Source organism: Hyla sarda, chromosome 7, assembly GCF_029499605.1.
Source record: "Hyla sarda isolate aHylSar1 chromosome 7, aHylSar1.hap1, whole genome shotgun sequence".
NCBI classification, from domain to species: domain Eukaryota; kingdom Metazoa; phylum Chordata; class Amphibia; order Anura; family Hylidae; genus Hyla; species Hyla sarda.
The window spans coordinates 54,197,089-54,213,686 of NC_079195.1; the positions used below are offsets into that span (position 1 = coordinate 54,197,089).

General features: G+C 43.0%; 1 protein-coding gene across 2 annotated transcripts in view; it reads left to right on the forward strand.

The window, feature by feature from the left end:
* INPP5A (inositol polyphosphate-5-phosphatase A) overlaps positions 1-16,598 on the forward strand; it is a 468,069-nt gene that overhangs the window by 279,405 nt on the left and 172,066 nt on the right. For both annotated transcript variants that reach the window (XM_056529200.1, XM_056529199.1), the window contains exon 7: positions 13,975-14,027. In XM_056529200.1, the coding sequence (XP_056385175.1) occupies positions 13,975-14,027 (53 nt within the window). The remainder of the gene's footprint in view (positions 1-13,974; positions 14,028-16,598) is intronic.

The window sequence follows — 16,598 nt, forward strand, 5'->3', positions numbered from 1 at the left end:
TATCTTCCTCCCAATGCCATAAACAGACTGTGATTTGTAGCAAAGGTAAAAAAAATATGCAAAACCTTTGTTGCCGTGGAGCGATCGCTCTCCCCTCTTTATGGCTGGCGTTTAGGGATTATCTAACAGTAATTACAGTGATTGAGACTTAATGTTGTTCCAAATAATTACAAGCTGCAGCATTGGATATGAACAAAACTTTCCCCTTTAATTTATGAGGCCTCTTGGCAAGATATGAGCCAGGAAATAGTCCTTTGGGAGCAGCACTCAAGATAATGTTAGATCATTTAAAAAAACACCGCAGATTTGTGTAGTCTATCAGGGCTAAGCCGTATAGAAATATATATATATGTTTTCGTTAGCCATAGTGAGAAATGGCTGGTTGTCATAGATCACAGATACTGCTCCAGGGTCTTATGAAAGATGAATTAATTTCACTAATGCTCTAATGCAAACCTTTCATAGAGAAGGCTGTGTGGTGATAACCTCCCCGCAGCCTCTCCTTTCTCAGCCATGATTTATGCCGTCTTTTAGCAGATGAAACTGCTTCTGTTCACAATCAGTCTGCTGCCTGAAGGAATCTTATTATTAAAACCCTGCGAGACTCCTTGTTGTAAGGTGGAAGATAGAAAAGTGTACTTACCTTGAGTAGTGAATGTTGTATATTGGGCACATGTTTAATCCATACCTGGGTCCCCAGTGCAAAGTTTTGTGGATCATTAGGGAATAAACAATTATGTCAGATGGTATTATGACCTGGAAAATATCAGCCACATTGGATTCAAACTGGCACATGATAGAAATTTGAATTCCTCATCAGTGACAGTAAAATGTTGTTGCAATACTGATTTTTTTTTTTCTTTTATATTGTCAAGCCATAGTTTTTTTTTTTCTTTTTTAACTTCACACTTCAAATGCGCCCTTCCTGGCTCCTAAATGGGGCTCTCACTTCTCAGCAGCCCCAGGGCAAAAAAGAAATGCCTTGATAACCCCTTTACAGGCCCCAAATGCAATTACATTTTTTCTTTACTTTTGATCTCCCATTCCCCCTTAAGGACGCCGCTGGTTTTTACCTTTAAAGGGGTACTCCAGTGGAAAACTATTTTATTTTATTTTTTTTGTTTGTTTTCATATCAACTGGCTCCAGAAAGTTAAACAGATCTGTAAATTACTTCTATTAAAAAAATCTTAAGCCTTCCAGTACTTATCAGCTGCTCCATAGGAAGTTGAGTTGTACTTTTCAATCTGACCACAGTGTTCTCAGGAACTGTCCAGAGCAGGAACAAATCCCCATAGTAAACCTCTCCTGCTCCAGACAGTTTCTGACATGGACAGAGGTGGCAGCAATACTGTGGTCAGACTGGAAAAAACAACTCCACTTGCTCTGTAGTATACAGCGCTGACACCCTGGTACTTAATTTCCGCCCCCCCTGCAATCATTCAGCAGACATCCCGTGACAATGCCCATGTCTGCGATTGCCGGTGAATTCACACCGGCGATTCTGGTCATACGTGTCACGTATGTCCCGGAGTTAGGTGATTGGCGGTGTACTATGCACCTGCAATCACCTCCTGTATCTAGGAGTAGGTGGGGATCCCGTCGACCCCCCCCCCTCCCCAGGACCTCTGCTGAGATCTGTGCCCCTCGGGGCTGAAGAACTGTCCTCCTGTGTCCAGTAGTTCAGGGGGAGTTTTGTCTGCAGGGACAGGTAGGAGTTAAAAAAATAAATAAAAAAAAAGTTTAAAAAAATGAAAATTTCTCTTCCACCCCCCTGATCCCCTAATAGGTCCTCAAGGTTCTGCGCAGATTTTGCAGTGGGACCCCGGCCCTTTTAGGGTTTCAGGACGCTGAATTTGCCCCCCCCCCCCCCCCCTTTTTTTCTTTTTTTTTTTTAAAGTATAACTGGGTGTGATTTATGATCACACACCTTTATATGAAATATACACCAAACACATAAACTACATACTTCAACGCACCCCCCATGATAGTGACCCAGTGGCTGACCCTAGTACGAGCGTCCTAGGAGTCTGTCCCCTCCCCAGACAAGCGTACCGGAGCTCACTGACGGTGAACCGGTCTGGAGACCCCCAGAGGGATATCAGCCACGGATTCCTGAGTTTGTTGGCAACTCAGGAATCCGGATTGACATGGCCGGATACACTGAAATAGACTATTTTTAGTTATTTTTTCACTGATTACTTTGTCAATCTAATGGTGGAGCAGATGAATCTGTACGCCCAACAGTTCATTGCCCACCACCTTGATCCGCTTTTGGCTAGTCCCAATGAATGGTACGCCATCAATGCAGCCGAAATGAGGACATTTTGGGTCCTCGTGCTGCATATGGGCCTGGTCAAAAAACAGTGGCAGGCAGTACTGGAGCGAGGGCGTCATCTACCAGACCTCACTTTACAGTATGGTCATGGCACAGAGGCGGTTTGAGGCCATTCAGAAATGCCTCCATTAACCCCACCACCACCACCACCACAAATTTTTGGAGGCCTACGTACCCCTCAGGGAGCTCTTTGTAGAGGAGTCCCTTATCAGTTTTAAGGGGAGACTCCTCTTCCACCTGTATATTCCCTCGAAGCGGGTATGGCATGAAACTCTTCAAACTTTGTGAAAGTACCTCCAGTTACACTTACAAGTTTAAAGTATATGAGGGACGAGATTCCCGTATTGAACCCCCAGAATGTCTCCCATTCTGGGTGTTAGCGGTTAAATCGTTTGGGACCTTATGCACCCATTGCTGGATAAGTGTTACCACCTTTTACATTGATATATTTTTCCAGCATCCCTCTGTTCACATCCCTTGCTGCCAGATCCACGTCTACTTGTGGGACCGTGTGGAAGAGGCCTCCCTCTATATTTGATCCAGACACCTATTCCCAAGGGTGAGTCCTGTGCCCTTACCCATGAAAACCTGTTGCTGGTCAGGTATAAGGATAAGAGGGATGTCCTTATGCTGACCACAATTCATGGTAACGGCAGCTCACCTGTCCCTGTGCGAGGTACCACAACACTGGTCCTCAAGCCTGATTGTATTCTGGGCTACAATCAGTATATGCGGGAGTTGATCTTTCTGATCAAGTCCTCAAGCCAAACATGGTCATGCACAAAACACGGATATGGTACAAAAATGTGGTCTACTTGGTACAGGTTGCCATCTACAACTCTTTTGTACTGTCCCAGAATGCTGGTAACACAGGGACATTCCTCTAGTTCCAAGAAGAAGTCCTAAAGGTCCTGATCTTTGACGACCAGGAAAGAGCAGGCCGGATTTCCTAGGAACTGAAGTTATAGGTGCCAGGATCGTTCCAGGCCAGCACTTTCCAGGTGAGGTCCCCCACAATGAAAAGAAGGGTCGATCCCAGAAAAAATGCAGTGTGTGTCACGAGGGGGATACGGAAGGACACCACCTTTCAATGTGACACTTGCCCCGATCATCCGGGCCTCTGCATTAAAATCTGCTTCAGGGAGTATCACACTTCAATGGAGTGCAACATTTTCCCTATTCATTTTAATTTCCCATAATTTGACCCCAATGTACCAAGTCCAGAGTACATTCCAAATTTGAACCCCATAAAACCACTAAATTGCCCAAAAAACACTTGTATAAAAAAAAAAAAAAAAAAAAAAACCTCTGGGGGTATTTTTTTCAAAAAAGTGGTCATAGGTCACTGAGTCACTATCATCGGGGACTTTATGTTGCCTCAAATGTGCAGCTCTCTCTCTCCACCTGAGCGGGGTGCGCATTTGAGGCAACAGGTTAGGCATGGCCACACACCTCACGTTCCCAGAATGGTGATTCAGAGCATAGGGTTTGGGGTGGGCATATTTTTTCGTTTTGGCTATGCTCTGGGTCATCATTCTGGGAACATAACCTATTTTACCATTTTTCAGCCCACCGTACCCCACTTTAGTAACTAAGTGTACCCCATGTAACGCTCCTTGAGGGGGGGGGGGGGTTCTGCTGTTCTGGCTCCATAGGCAGCTATGTAAATGCTCAAGGCACCTGACTGCGCTCCTGCTCTTGAGACCTGGTGTGCACCCTGAACAGTTTACGTCCAGTTATGAGGTATGTCCTTACTCCAAAGAAATGTATTTACAAATTTACGGTGACATTTTCTCCTATTATCACTTGTGAAAATGAAAAATTTGGGGTAGCCCCAGCATTTTAGTGTAAAAAATCAAATTTTTCCTTTTCACATCCACTTTAATAAATATTTATCAAACACCTGTGCGTTGTTAAGGCTCACAATACACCTTGTTACGTTCCTTGAGGGGTGTAGTTTCCAAAATAGTATGCCAAGTGTTTTTTTTTTTTTTTTTGCTGTCCTGGCACCATAGGGGCTTCCTAAATGGGACATTCCTCCCCCCCCCCCCCCCCCCCAAAAAAAAAAAAACATTTCAGCAAAATTTACTTTCCAAAAGCCAAATGTGACTCCTTCTCTTCTGAGTATTGTAGTGTGCCCGCAGTGCACTTGACATCAACACATGGGGTATTTCCATACTCAGAACAGATGGAATTACAAATATTGGGGGGCATTTTCTCCTATTACCCCTTGTAAAAATGTAAAATTTGGGGGAAAAGCAACATTTTAGTTAAACAAAAAAAAAAAATTTAATTTACACATCAAACTTTAACGAAAAGTCAACAAACACCAGTGGGTTGTTAAGGCTCACTGTACCCCTTGTTACATTCCTTGAGAGGTGTAGTTTCAAAAATAGCATACCATGTAGGTTTTTATTTAGCTTTTCTGGCACCATAGAGGCTTCCTAAATGTGACATGCCCCCCAAAACCATTTCAGAAAAAAATCACTCTCCAAAATCCCATTGTTGCGCCTTCCCTTCTGAGGCCTCTACAGCGCCCGCCGAACACTTGACATACACATATGAGGTATTTCCTTACTCGAGAGAAACTGGGTTACAAATGTCGGGGGGGGGGGGGTAAGATTTCTCTCCTTACACCCCTTGTAAAAATTCAAAAACTGGGTCTACAAACATGCAAGTGTAAAAAATTTATATTTAGAATTTTCTCCCTCACTTTGCTGCTATTCCTGTGAAACACCTAAAGGGTTAACACACTTACTGAATGTCATTTTGAATACTTTGAGGGGTGCAGTTTTTATAATGGGGTAATTTATGGGTATTTCTAATATGAAGGCCCTTCAAATCCACTGGAGATGAGTGAACTTACAGTAAATTCGATTTGTCACGAACTTCTCGGCTCGGCAGTTGATGACTTATCCTGCGTAAATTAGTTCAGCCTTGAGGTACTCCGGTGGGCTGGAAAAGGTGGATACAGTCCTAGGAAAGAGTCTCCTAGGACTGTATCCACCTTTTCCAGCCCACGGGAGCACCGGAAAGCTGAACCAATTTATGCAGGAAAAGTCATCAACTGCCGAGCTGAGAAGTTCGTGAAGAATAAAATTTACTGTAAGTTCGCTCATCTCTACAATCCACTTCAAAACTGAACTGGTCCTTGAAAAATTCCGATTTTGAAAATTTTGTGAAAAATTGATAACCCCTTGTAGAGGGGTTGACAAGTAAAGTAGCAATTTTTGCAGATACTCTGTAAAGCGGTAAACACTATAGAGGACAGCACATTGTTACAAATGGATCTGGATAGGTTGGAGGTTTGGGCTGGGAAGGGCAGATGAGGTTCAACACTGATAAATGTAAGGTAATGCACATGGGGAAGAAAAATAGGGTCTGGGATTATGTATTAAATGGGAGCACACTTGGGACGACTGACGTGGAAAAGGACTTGGGGGTCTTAGTTAACAGTAAATTTAGCTGTAGTGACCAGTGTCGGGCAGCTGCTGCCAAGGCATATAAAATCATTGGGTGCATCAATAGGGGCATAGATGCCCATGACAATGAAATAATTCTACCGCTGTACAAATCGCTAGTCAGACCACACATAGAATGCTGTGTACAGTACTGGGCACCAGTGTACAAGAAAGATATAGTGGAGCTGGAGAGTGTTCAAAGACAAGCAACCAGAGTAATACAGGGAATGGGAGGACTACAGTACCCAGAAAGATTATCAGAATTAGGGTTATTTAGTTTAGAAAAAAGCAGGCTAGAGATGAGTGAAGTTACAGTGATTCGATTCGTCACAAACTTCTCAACTCGGCAGTTGCTGACTTTAGCCTGCATAAATTAGCAGCTTTCAGATGCTCCCGTGGGCTGGAAAAGGTGGATACAGTCCTAGGAGACTCTCCTAGGACTGTATCTACCTTTTCCAGCCCACCGGAGAACCTGAAAGCTGAACTAATTTATGCAGGCTTAAGTCAGCAACTGCCGAGCCGAGAAGTTTGTGATGAATCGAATTACTGTAACTTTGCTCATCTCTATTTCTTTTTATCCCATATGGTGTATTTAGCTGTTCGTACGGTTTGCCCCATTTGTTTTAATACATGGGTGCCTACATGTATATTTTTGTTCTACAAATCTTTTTTATATTTTAATTTTATATATATTTCTTAGATATTCCTAACATATAGCTTTTTATATATATATCTCTGATTTTTATTTTATTATATAGCACTTATATACATCAATTAGGTTGTATAAGCAGCTCTTATATATGGCGCCTTGTTTACATTACTATGTTCAACCTGTCACATGTACACTATGATATTTTAACACTTCTTTGAGTTTTATCCACAGGCATTATAAGTGTGTATGAAAAGCTATTGCATCCCTTTATATTTTAACTACATTTTTATATAATTTTGTGATGTTTTAGTATTATGTACTGTTTACAGGATGTGATGTCACTGTCAGGTGGCAGGATGTGATGTCACTGTCAGGTGTCCATCCCACCTGAATGAGCACTTGTTCATTTGTTTCTAAATATACCTTGCTTGTACACTGTATACTGATCTTAAGAAGGGGTGTCACCCCCGAAATGCGTTGTGTTTTATTGTTTTATCACCAATAAAATCCTCCAGTGTCTCTGCATTACCCGCAACTCTGGTTCGATTTTTTTTTTTTTAATTCATCTTCTGGATACTCGCAGCGCCACTCCAAGGGTCTTCTTTCTGTCTTCTACGCCATCTTGCATCAGGGGGAACCCAGGGCCAACCACACCAGCATATGATCTCACAAGGGGTCTGAGGATCTCATCTCTGTACCTAATGGCAGTCAGGCTACCTCTGGCAAGCACAAAAGAAATGCCACCCCACACAGTTACTGACCCACCGCCAAACTAGTCATGCTGGAGGATGTTGCAGGCAGCAGATTGTTCTCCACGGCATCTCCAGATTCACGTCTGTCACTTGTGCTCAGTGTGAACCTGCTTTCATTTGTGAAGAGCACAGGGCTCCAGTGGCGAATTTGCCAATCTTGGTGTTCTCTGGCAAATGCCAAATGTCCTGCACAGTGTTGCGCTGTAAGCACAACCCCCACCTGTGGACGTAAGGCCCTCATACCACCCTCATGGAGTCTTTCTGACCATTTGAGTGGACACATGCACATTTGTGGCCTGCTGGAGGTCATTTTGTGCAGGGCTCTGGCATTGCTCCTCCTTTCACAAAGGCAGAGGTAGTGGTCCTGCTGCTGGGTTGTTGCCCATCTACGGCCTCCTTCACGTCTCCAGGTAGCATCTCCATTCTCTGGACACTGCTGACAGACACAGCAAACATTCTTGCCACAGCTCTCATTGATGTGTCATGCTGGATGATCTGCACTACCGTAGCCACTTGTATGGGTTGAAGACTCCATCTCATGCTACCACTAGAGTGAAAGCACTGCCAGCATTCAAAAGTGACCAAAACATCAGCCAGGAAGCATAGGAACTGAGAAGTGGTCTGTGGTCTCCACCTGCAAAAGCACTCCTTTATTGGGGAGGTCTTGCTAATTGCCTATAATTTCCACCTGTTGTCTGTTCCATTTGCACAACAGCAGGTGAGATTGATTGTCAATCAGTGTTGCTTCCTGAGTGGACAGTGTGATTTCACAGAATTGTGATTAACTTGGAGTTACATTGTGTTGTTTAAGCGTTCCCTTTATTTTTTTGAGCAGTGTTGTTCCCATTCCCAGTCAATAATGCAACAGGTCAGTATAGGATTTATCCCCTGTGTACTCTGCAGGGTTGAAAAACTGACTGCCGGCCTGTAGTATTTTCTACAAAATCCTGAAACACTTAAGACTGGTTCATCTTCTGTCTACTTTATCTTTCATTTGTAGGTTGTGTTCCTCCGGGTCTCATGCATATGGCTCTTCTATCAGAGACAATTATTTGTTGCTTGAGGTTAAATGAGCACTGTCTGATACAATAACTTTTGAGATGTTATAAAGCATGCAAAAACAATGTATTGCAGTTGCTTTCATGACACAATTTTCAGTATTTCATACCCAAAAAGCCAGTCAAAAAACTGGTCAATAGGGGTCCCCCTTCCTCCTTCCACCATTTATACCAGTCCTGCAGTGTACAGTGGTCATAGACATGTCATGGACACATGAGTGATTTGACAGGCTGCAGGCAGGTCCAGGGCCTCTGTGAGTCAGAGCAGAGGAGGGAGGGGGAGGAGTCAGCACAGTGAGGAGAAGAGAGGGACCCGCCCCATGCCTCTGCATGAACAGAAACCTCACAGAGCAAATTAAGTCATTGTAGACACGTGCAAATTAAATGTACATGAGCAGGATGAGGTATTAAGCAATATATAAAATTTTTATTTTTTGGCTGGGGGGGATCTGACAGGTACCCTTTTAATGTAAAAGATTTTTTTTCTTTAAAGGTAGATTTATGTTAGACTAGTTTAATCATTTTACACTGTCAGCAATCCAGCCATGTCCACCGGAATACAGCCTTTAGTTAGGAGCTCTCTGCTCTGAGTGCCCCAAATATCCCTAACAGGGTAAATTGAAAGAGATTGTTGAGTGAGACAGTACATTTAAAGGGGCATTCCAGATAGAAAAATGGTTTTGAAATCAGCTGGCGTCTGAAAGTTATACATGTGTAAATTGCCCCTGTTGACAAAATTCAAGCCTTCTGGTATTTATCAGCTGCTTTATGCCCCGGAGGAAGTCCTTGTAGTTTTTTAATCTCAGACATGGAACTCTATGTTGCCGCATTTGTCCGTGTTGTCCAGAGCAGGGGAGGTTTGCTCTGGCTCTCAGCAGTTTCTGACACTTATAGGAGGTAGTAGAACTATGCGATTTCTGTCGGGGCAGCAATGGCTAGTAAGTACCGTGTTTCCCCGAAAATAGTACCTACCCTGAAAATAGGCCCTAGCTGGATTATCGGGGTGGGCTGCAATATAAGCCCTACTCCGAAAATAAGACCTAGACCAGTGGTCTCCAACCTGCGACCTCCAGATGTTGCAAATGTTTGCAACATCTGGAGGTCCTCAGGTTGAAGACCACTGACCTAGACAATGCCCGGGCTGCAAATATTAAAAAACAAACTTTAACTTGCCTTTGTCCTCCGTTCCCCCGTTGCTAAGGAACCGGCCTCCCTGTCCTCCGCTGTTCTTGCTGCGGTCCTGGGGATGGGAACGTCACAGAGCCTTCAGCCTATCACCGGCTGCAGCGATGTCCCGCCTCGGCCGATGATAGGCTGAGCCCACTGTGATGTAAGAAGCCGGCCGGCTTCTTACATGACAGTCGGCTCAGCCCATCATCGGCCGAGGCGGGACATCGCTGCGGCCGGTGATAGGCTGAAGGCTCTGTGACGTCCCAACACCAGGAAGCAGCGATAACAGCGGAGGGAACATGAGGCCGGTGCCTTAGCAACGGAGGACGACGGTAAGTTAAAGTTTGTTAATATTTGCAGCCCGGGCACAGGAATAGATAATGCGCAGCGGCTGACAATTATTTGCAGGGGGGGGGGGGGAGAGAAGCTGCGCTCACGGGTGACAAATGATTAGTCCCCAGATGTGGGGTGCAGCGCAGGGATGATAAACCGGCAGGGGGGGGGCCAGGGTCGTTGGGGGGCAGAGCTGCGCCCATCACATGTTGATAATGGGGGGGGGGGTGTAAATACCGTGGAACCGCCATGTTGTTCAATGTGCATACCATACATAAATACATAAGCCCTACCCTGAAAATAGGCCCTAGTGTGTTTTTTGTGGCCAAATTTAATATAAGACCCGGTCCTGTTTTCGGAGAAACACGGTAAGTTTCTTCAGCATAGCCCTTTTTAGTTTTCTGCTGTATTGATCACAAATATAAATTAAATATACATAGAGAAGTCAACGGTTCAGAGTTTAGGTCAGGCGTTCATGTAGAGCAGTCTGTCGATTAATTTTTCTTAAATTTCTTATTTGTATTTATTATATATGGCAGCTGGCAGTCGTTTTAGTCTTTATATATTCTGCGGTTTATGAACTGTTCCAAAAATCCCCTTTAAACCATGGCTGCACTGGGAAAATCAATACATAAAAGTGCTTTAGGGTTTTTTATTTACTGTAAGCAATCTAGAAGTTAGAAAGCGAGCACATTTTTTTTCTGTGCTCTCAAAATGATTTTGACTTTGGCAGCTCTGCGATGGTGCTTGATGTTTAAGTTAATGTCGGCCATTGCACTGGTCAAAATCATTCTGCAGGTGCTAAATGATCACAACTCTGTTCCTGGGTGTCCCATTTCATCCAGCAATTGTAAAGAGAAAAGGCCTTTTATTTGAAGGCAGATCTGTAATCGAGATATTTGAACTGACATTGGGGAACTAGACTGGTATTTATAGTTGAGATTCATCAGCGAACAAGCTACAGCATTGGGTCTAATCACACTTTCTGGAAGCAATGGATTTCTTAAATGTAGCAAGTGAAATACATTGTAACCTGTAGATACCAAAAGGGTGTAAGGAAAGAGTGAGTACAGTTTAGCTTATCTAAAGGTGTAAAACTTTTACCATGGCATCACCTTTCCTAAATCTTTTATTTCATATATCAATCTAAAGGGTAAAATGGGTATTTTGACAGTAAAGTCTGAAGACACCTTCAAAGACATGAACTCCTCCACTTTCTCGCCAATACACATAAAAAAAAATGTCCCACAAGCTTCTGAAAGATGGGAACAAAGTATGTAGATTTACATATTAATATACTTCAATACATTTTATCTGGGTACTGTGCCATTTATCCATAGATTGTATTTACCGTATTTCTCAGACTGGCAAAAAAAAAAAAAAAAAAATTTACTTCACAGTATGCACCTATTGCCATATAGTTACCATATGGAGAAATGCTTAGGTAGCCTCATGCTATGTCTAGTCTAGTTACTAATGCAAAAATGCAGTACTTTGCAATTAGAAATAGTGCCAGTCTAGTACACCTGCACTGCCATGTGATTGTGCCCATATTTGTGATTAATTGTAGATGGCTATATTTGTGATCCGTGTTAGATGGATCCCATTTAATGGCCCATGCAGTGTCCTATAGTTTATACTTATTCTCCATGACAGTCCATGAGCAAACGCAATAGTGGAATGTTGTATTATGCAAGATACAAGCCATTCTGATTGTGTTAATTCTCTTGATTACACTTGTGTTCACTCAGATTTCCTTGGATTAAATACAAAAATTACCGTATTTTTCGCAATCTCTCCGGCATATAAGACGCACCCAATTTTAAAGGATGAAAATCTAGAAAAAAAAGATTCTGAACCTTCAACCTGCGGACCTCCAGATGTTGCAAAACTACAACTCCCAGCACGCCTGGACAGCCGTTGGCTGTCCGGGCATGCCGGGAGTTGTAGTTTTGCAACATCTGGAGGTCCGCAGGCTGAAGACCACTGGTATAGGAGGTAATACTCACATGTCCCCGCCACTCCGGACCATCACCACTGCCCTGGATGTCGCCCTCCATCGCTGTCTCCGCGTCCCCGGGGTGTCCCCATCGCTCCGGAACATCTCTGCTGCCGGGTATCCTCGCTCTCCGTCGCTGCTATGCACGCCGGGACGACGTGATGACGACGAAGGAGAGCGCCGGCCATGCAGGGGATCCCGGCACGGAGCAGTCATTCGCCGATCGAACACCGGGGAGGCAGGTAAGGTCCCTCCCGGTGTCCTGTAAGCTGTTCTGGACGCAGCGATTTCACCGCGGCAGTCCCGAACAGCCCTACTGAGCAGCCGGGTTAGTGTCACTTTCGCTTCAGACGCAGCGGTCAGCTTTGATCGCCGCGTCTGAAGGGTTAATACAGGGCACCGCGATCGGTGATGTCCTGTATTAGCCGCGGGTCCCGGCCGTTGATGGCCGCAGGGACCGCCGCGATAGGACAGATTTAATGTGTATTTGCCGTATAAGACGCACCAACTCCATCTGTACGGTGAAAAATACAGTATTTTTTGAATAATTTTGGGCCCACTGCCCACCAACTGGGCCAACCCAATGGTTGACATGTTAAAACAATTCATGAAATAAGTTGGCTTATAAAACATTGTACTTGTATATGCTCACTGTAATACTGAAGCTTCTACTTTGTCATTTTTTTTCTTTTCTTTTTGTGCTACTTTGTACGTTCTATTGTAAATTATTTTGCCTTATATTTCATTCACAGCAGTCAGCTTTTCCATATAGGGTTCTGTAGCAAACATCATATAATGCCCTCTGCAATTCTAAATATATAAATGTTAACCAATACTCTCGATCAGCCTGTATGAATCAGTCATTTGACAAACGAAAATTGAAATAACATTGAAAGGTGTCTCCAAATTGCCAGCTATTTATTCCTTAAATCAATACGAAATGACTTTTAAATTGGCTGATATTTTGTTCTAGATAAGAATATTGAGTCCTGGCCGTGTTGTGTCAAGGTTCACATATCTTTCTTTCATAGCTGCTGATAAGACTTTTTACTCGCAGTAAAATGTGTTTGTAAAGTGTTGGAAGATGATTTTTTTTTTTTTTTTTTGTGTGCTTCAAGGCGTAGACTGCAGTACAAATGTGCAAAAGGTTATTAATCATAGAGTAATTGAGTGACTACATCCGAAGTCCATTCACAGTGAACAACAGTAAATATAGGAACTGAGTAACTGATGTTTTATCTGAGAAAAAGGATAATTATAAGGGAAATAGTTAGAAGTAAAATATCACACTTGTGTAATTGTCCAAAGGAAACTTTATTTTAATTGGAATAATCTTCCACTTTCATAAGAATAAAGAGACCCTTAGATGGTGCTGCAGTCCAGAAATAATAGGTTCCATTACAGGTAGATCCAGTAGAAATTCTCTGTAGAAATTGTGCAGTTTTAATGTGATTTGCCAAATTGCTGTAAAAGTGCCATTTTGCTATAATTTTGGGAAACCTATGGCAAAAACGAATGTCAAAATCGCAGTGTGTGAACACAGCCTTGGAGGAGGTGTAAAACTACCATATATTTTACTTCTATAGAGAGATCAGCAGTATAGACAGACAGAGCGGGGAGCGGTCTGATGTCCTGTACTACACAGGAAGTCAGCTGACCCAAGACTGACAACTTCCTGAGAGACAAAGCAATTTATTCGGACAGCATGATTGTGTTGGAATGAAAAGGGTGGCACCAGGGCTTGTGCATTATATTGGCAAAATAACTTTGAGCAACACAGACAATTACAAGTTTACATTAAAGGAAAATTCCCATGTAGACGTTTCTTGTGTATCCACAGGGTATGCCATCAGACTTCTAGTGTTCTGTAGTATTCAGCATATGTAAATGCTGTTATATGGCTAGGTGTATGTGACTTAACCTTTTTATTTACCCATATGGAGTTTATTGTACCCATGATGCAATGCAGCAATATACTAAGCTCTACCGATTTACCTAATGTAACCGAGTGAGATGTGTGATTTGTTTATATCCACAATACTGAAATAATCATTAATCATGTGCACAATATATGTGCAGGTAGTCGGCTGTGGGGACCTAATCACGCTGCCTACTCTCTCAGTTGTGAAATTAATATAATATTACAGTTTTTCTCATTAGTGACACAGCTGCTTTTCTCTATATTAAAATCTACTTTTATATTTATCTTTCAGAGCAAATCATCTAGAAAAGGCTTTATTCGGACGCGATGGTGTATTACTGACTGGTACGTTTTGTGACATCTCTCTCCCTCAGACAATGTAATAGGTTCTCGGTCACATACACTGAATTTAAGTACTAAGCAATTCAAATCAATGTCCTTGCGGTTGAATAGTTCAGGGTTTGAAACTATTTAAAAATAGCAAAGTTTAATGAAATGTCTCAGATCCTGTGCTTCTTTTGTTCTAATTTTAATGAAGACATTAATTGTTGTTTATACCGTATATACTCAAGTATAAGCCGACCCGAATATACGCCGAGACCCCCTAATTTCACCCCGAAAACCCAGGAAAAGTTATTGACTCGAGTATAAGCCTAGGGTGGGAAATACATCATCCCCCCCCTGTCATCATCCAGACCCCCGTCATTAACACCCTCATCATCATCATCATCACCCTGTCATCCCCCCTTCATCATCATTACCCTGTCATCATCCCACACCACCCCCTTCATCATTACCCTGTCGTCATCCCACACCACCCCCTTCATCATCACCGCTTGTCAATGTCTGATTTAACAGTGGTCGTCAACCTGCGAACCTCCAGATGTTCCAAAACTACAACTCCCAGCATGCCCGGACAGCCATCGGATGTCCGGGCATGCTGGGAGTTGTAGTTTTGAAACATCTGGAGATCCGCAGGTTGAAGACCACTGCCCGGGCCTTCGTCGTCGGAATAATGGCTTTGCCTTCATGAGCAACGTCCCTGCGCGTCATCGTCAAGGCAGCGCCATTATTCCGGGGCTGGACCCGAAGCGCGGAGAAGAGGCACCCCCGGTGAAGATGGACAGCCCGGAAAGACTATCCCTCCCCACCGGACGGTCCCTGCAGCACAGATGGCCTGGTCCAGCTCACCCTAACGTCCTGCCGAGCGGAGGGGAGTACAAAACTGGGGGGGGAGGGGGTCTGGATGACGACGAAGGCCTGGGCAGTGGTCTTCAACCTGCGGACCTCCAGATGTTTCAAAACTACAACTCCCTTGCAGGTTGAAGACCACTGAGGGCGGAGAGTTCACTCGAGTATAAGCCGAGGGGGGGCCTTTTCAGCACGAAAAATGGTGCTGAAAAGCTCAGCTTATACTAGATTATATACGGTACCTTATTTTATTTGATTAGGTTAGAATAACTTAGTGTAACACTTCAGGGTTCTAAGAGATTTAGGACTAACAAATTGTATAATTTTTTTTCACCCACAATTTATGCCACATCTCAGTTGTAGTTTCGATTAGAGATAAAAAAAAAACCCTACACAATGGCAGGAGAAGTGGCCATCACATTCTATTTTTATAAATGTATCCAACCGCTTAGTGAAGATAGTCTTGCATTTCCTGCTGGCCTTTGCCATAGTTTGTTTCCAGTGTCTGTTTTGTTTATCTCTGATAGTCCCTCCCATTATTAAAATAAAGTTCACCCCCATCTGGCCGATTCCCTGAAGTGTCAGACAAACTATAAACCATCATATCTCAGGAATAAAAGAGTTAATATAGAAACGGTAAAAAGGTGTGTAATCGGGACCCTAACCTATGTAGTAAAAATGCTATCTCAGTTTTAGGGGTTGGCCACAGGTCTTCTTTAATGGTGTAATTAGAAGGTCAGCTACACATGAGACAAATCCACCCAGTCATCTGAACACTCGGATTGACCAATCGCTAAAGTCTTTTTACAACGCCAGTTACACCTTATTAGTAAAACGCTATAGAGCAATAATGCAACTCCTCCCTTCCATCCCACAAAGTCAAAGGCATTATGGGGAAGTATAGATATGTAGAGCCATATCAGAGGCAAAGAAGGAATCAAGATGGCAGACAACTCGTAAATCGCACATCAAATACATAGTTATACACTATAGGGTGTACACTTTTGAGAATTTATTCAATGTTAAAGGGGTATTCCAGGAAAAAACTTTTTTTATTGTTTTTTATTTATCAACTGGCTCCAGAAAGTTATACAGATTTTTATATTATTTCTATTTTAAAAATCTTATCTTTAGCAGCTAACTACTGGAAGGATTAAGTTGTTGTTTTCTGTCTGACAACAGTGCTCTCTGCTGACATCTCTGCTTGTCTCAGGAACTGTTCGAAGCATTAGAGGTTTGCTATGGGGATTTGCTCCTACTCTGGACAGTTTCTGAGACAAGCAGAGGTGTCAGAAGAGAGCACTGTTGTCAGACAGAAAACGACAACTCAACTTTAGCAGCTAACTACTGGAAGGATTGTTTTTTTTTTTATGGAAATCATTTATAAATCTGTTTATCTTTCTGGAGCCAGTTGATACAAAAAAAAAAATTTCCTGGAATATCCCTTTAAATTGTCATTTGCGTAAACCTTTGACATGTCATAAGTTTTGATCGGTTAGGGTCTGGATGTTCAGATGCCTTTTCCTAGAACAAACTAGGAAAAGAACTCCCTAGCTTCACTCCCTAGCTTCACTGCATTTGCCATCTAACTGCAGAAGACTGGCCGTATAGACTTACAATGGAGAGAATATCTCTCTAAACCAGGGAGTGAAGCGCTTAATGGTATGCATCTCCAAGTTCGTTCTAGAGATCAGTGGGGTCCTGAACACCCAGACCGATAAAAAG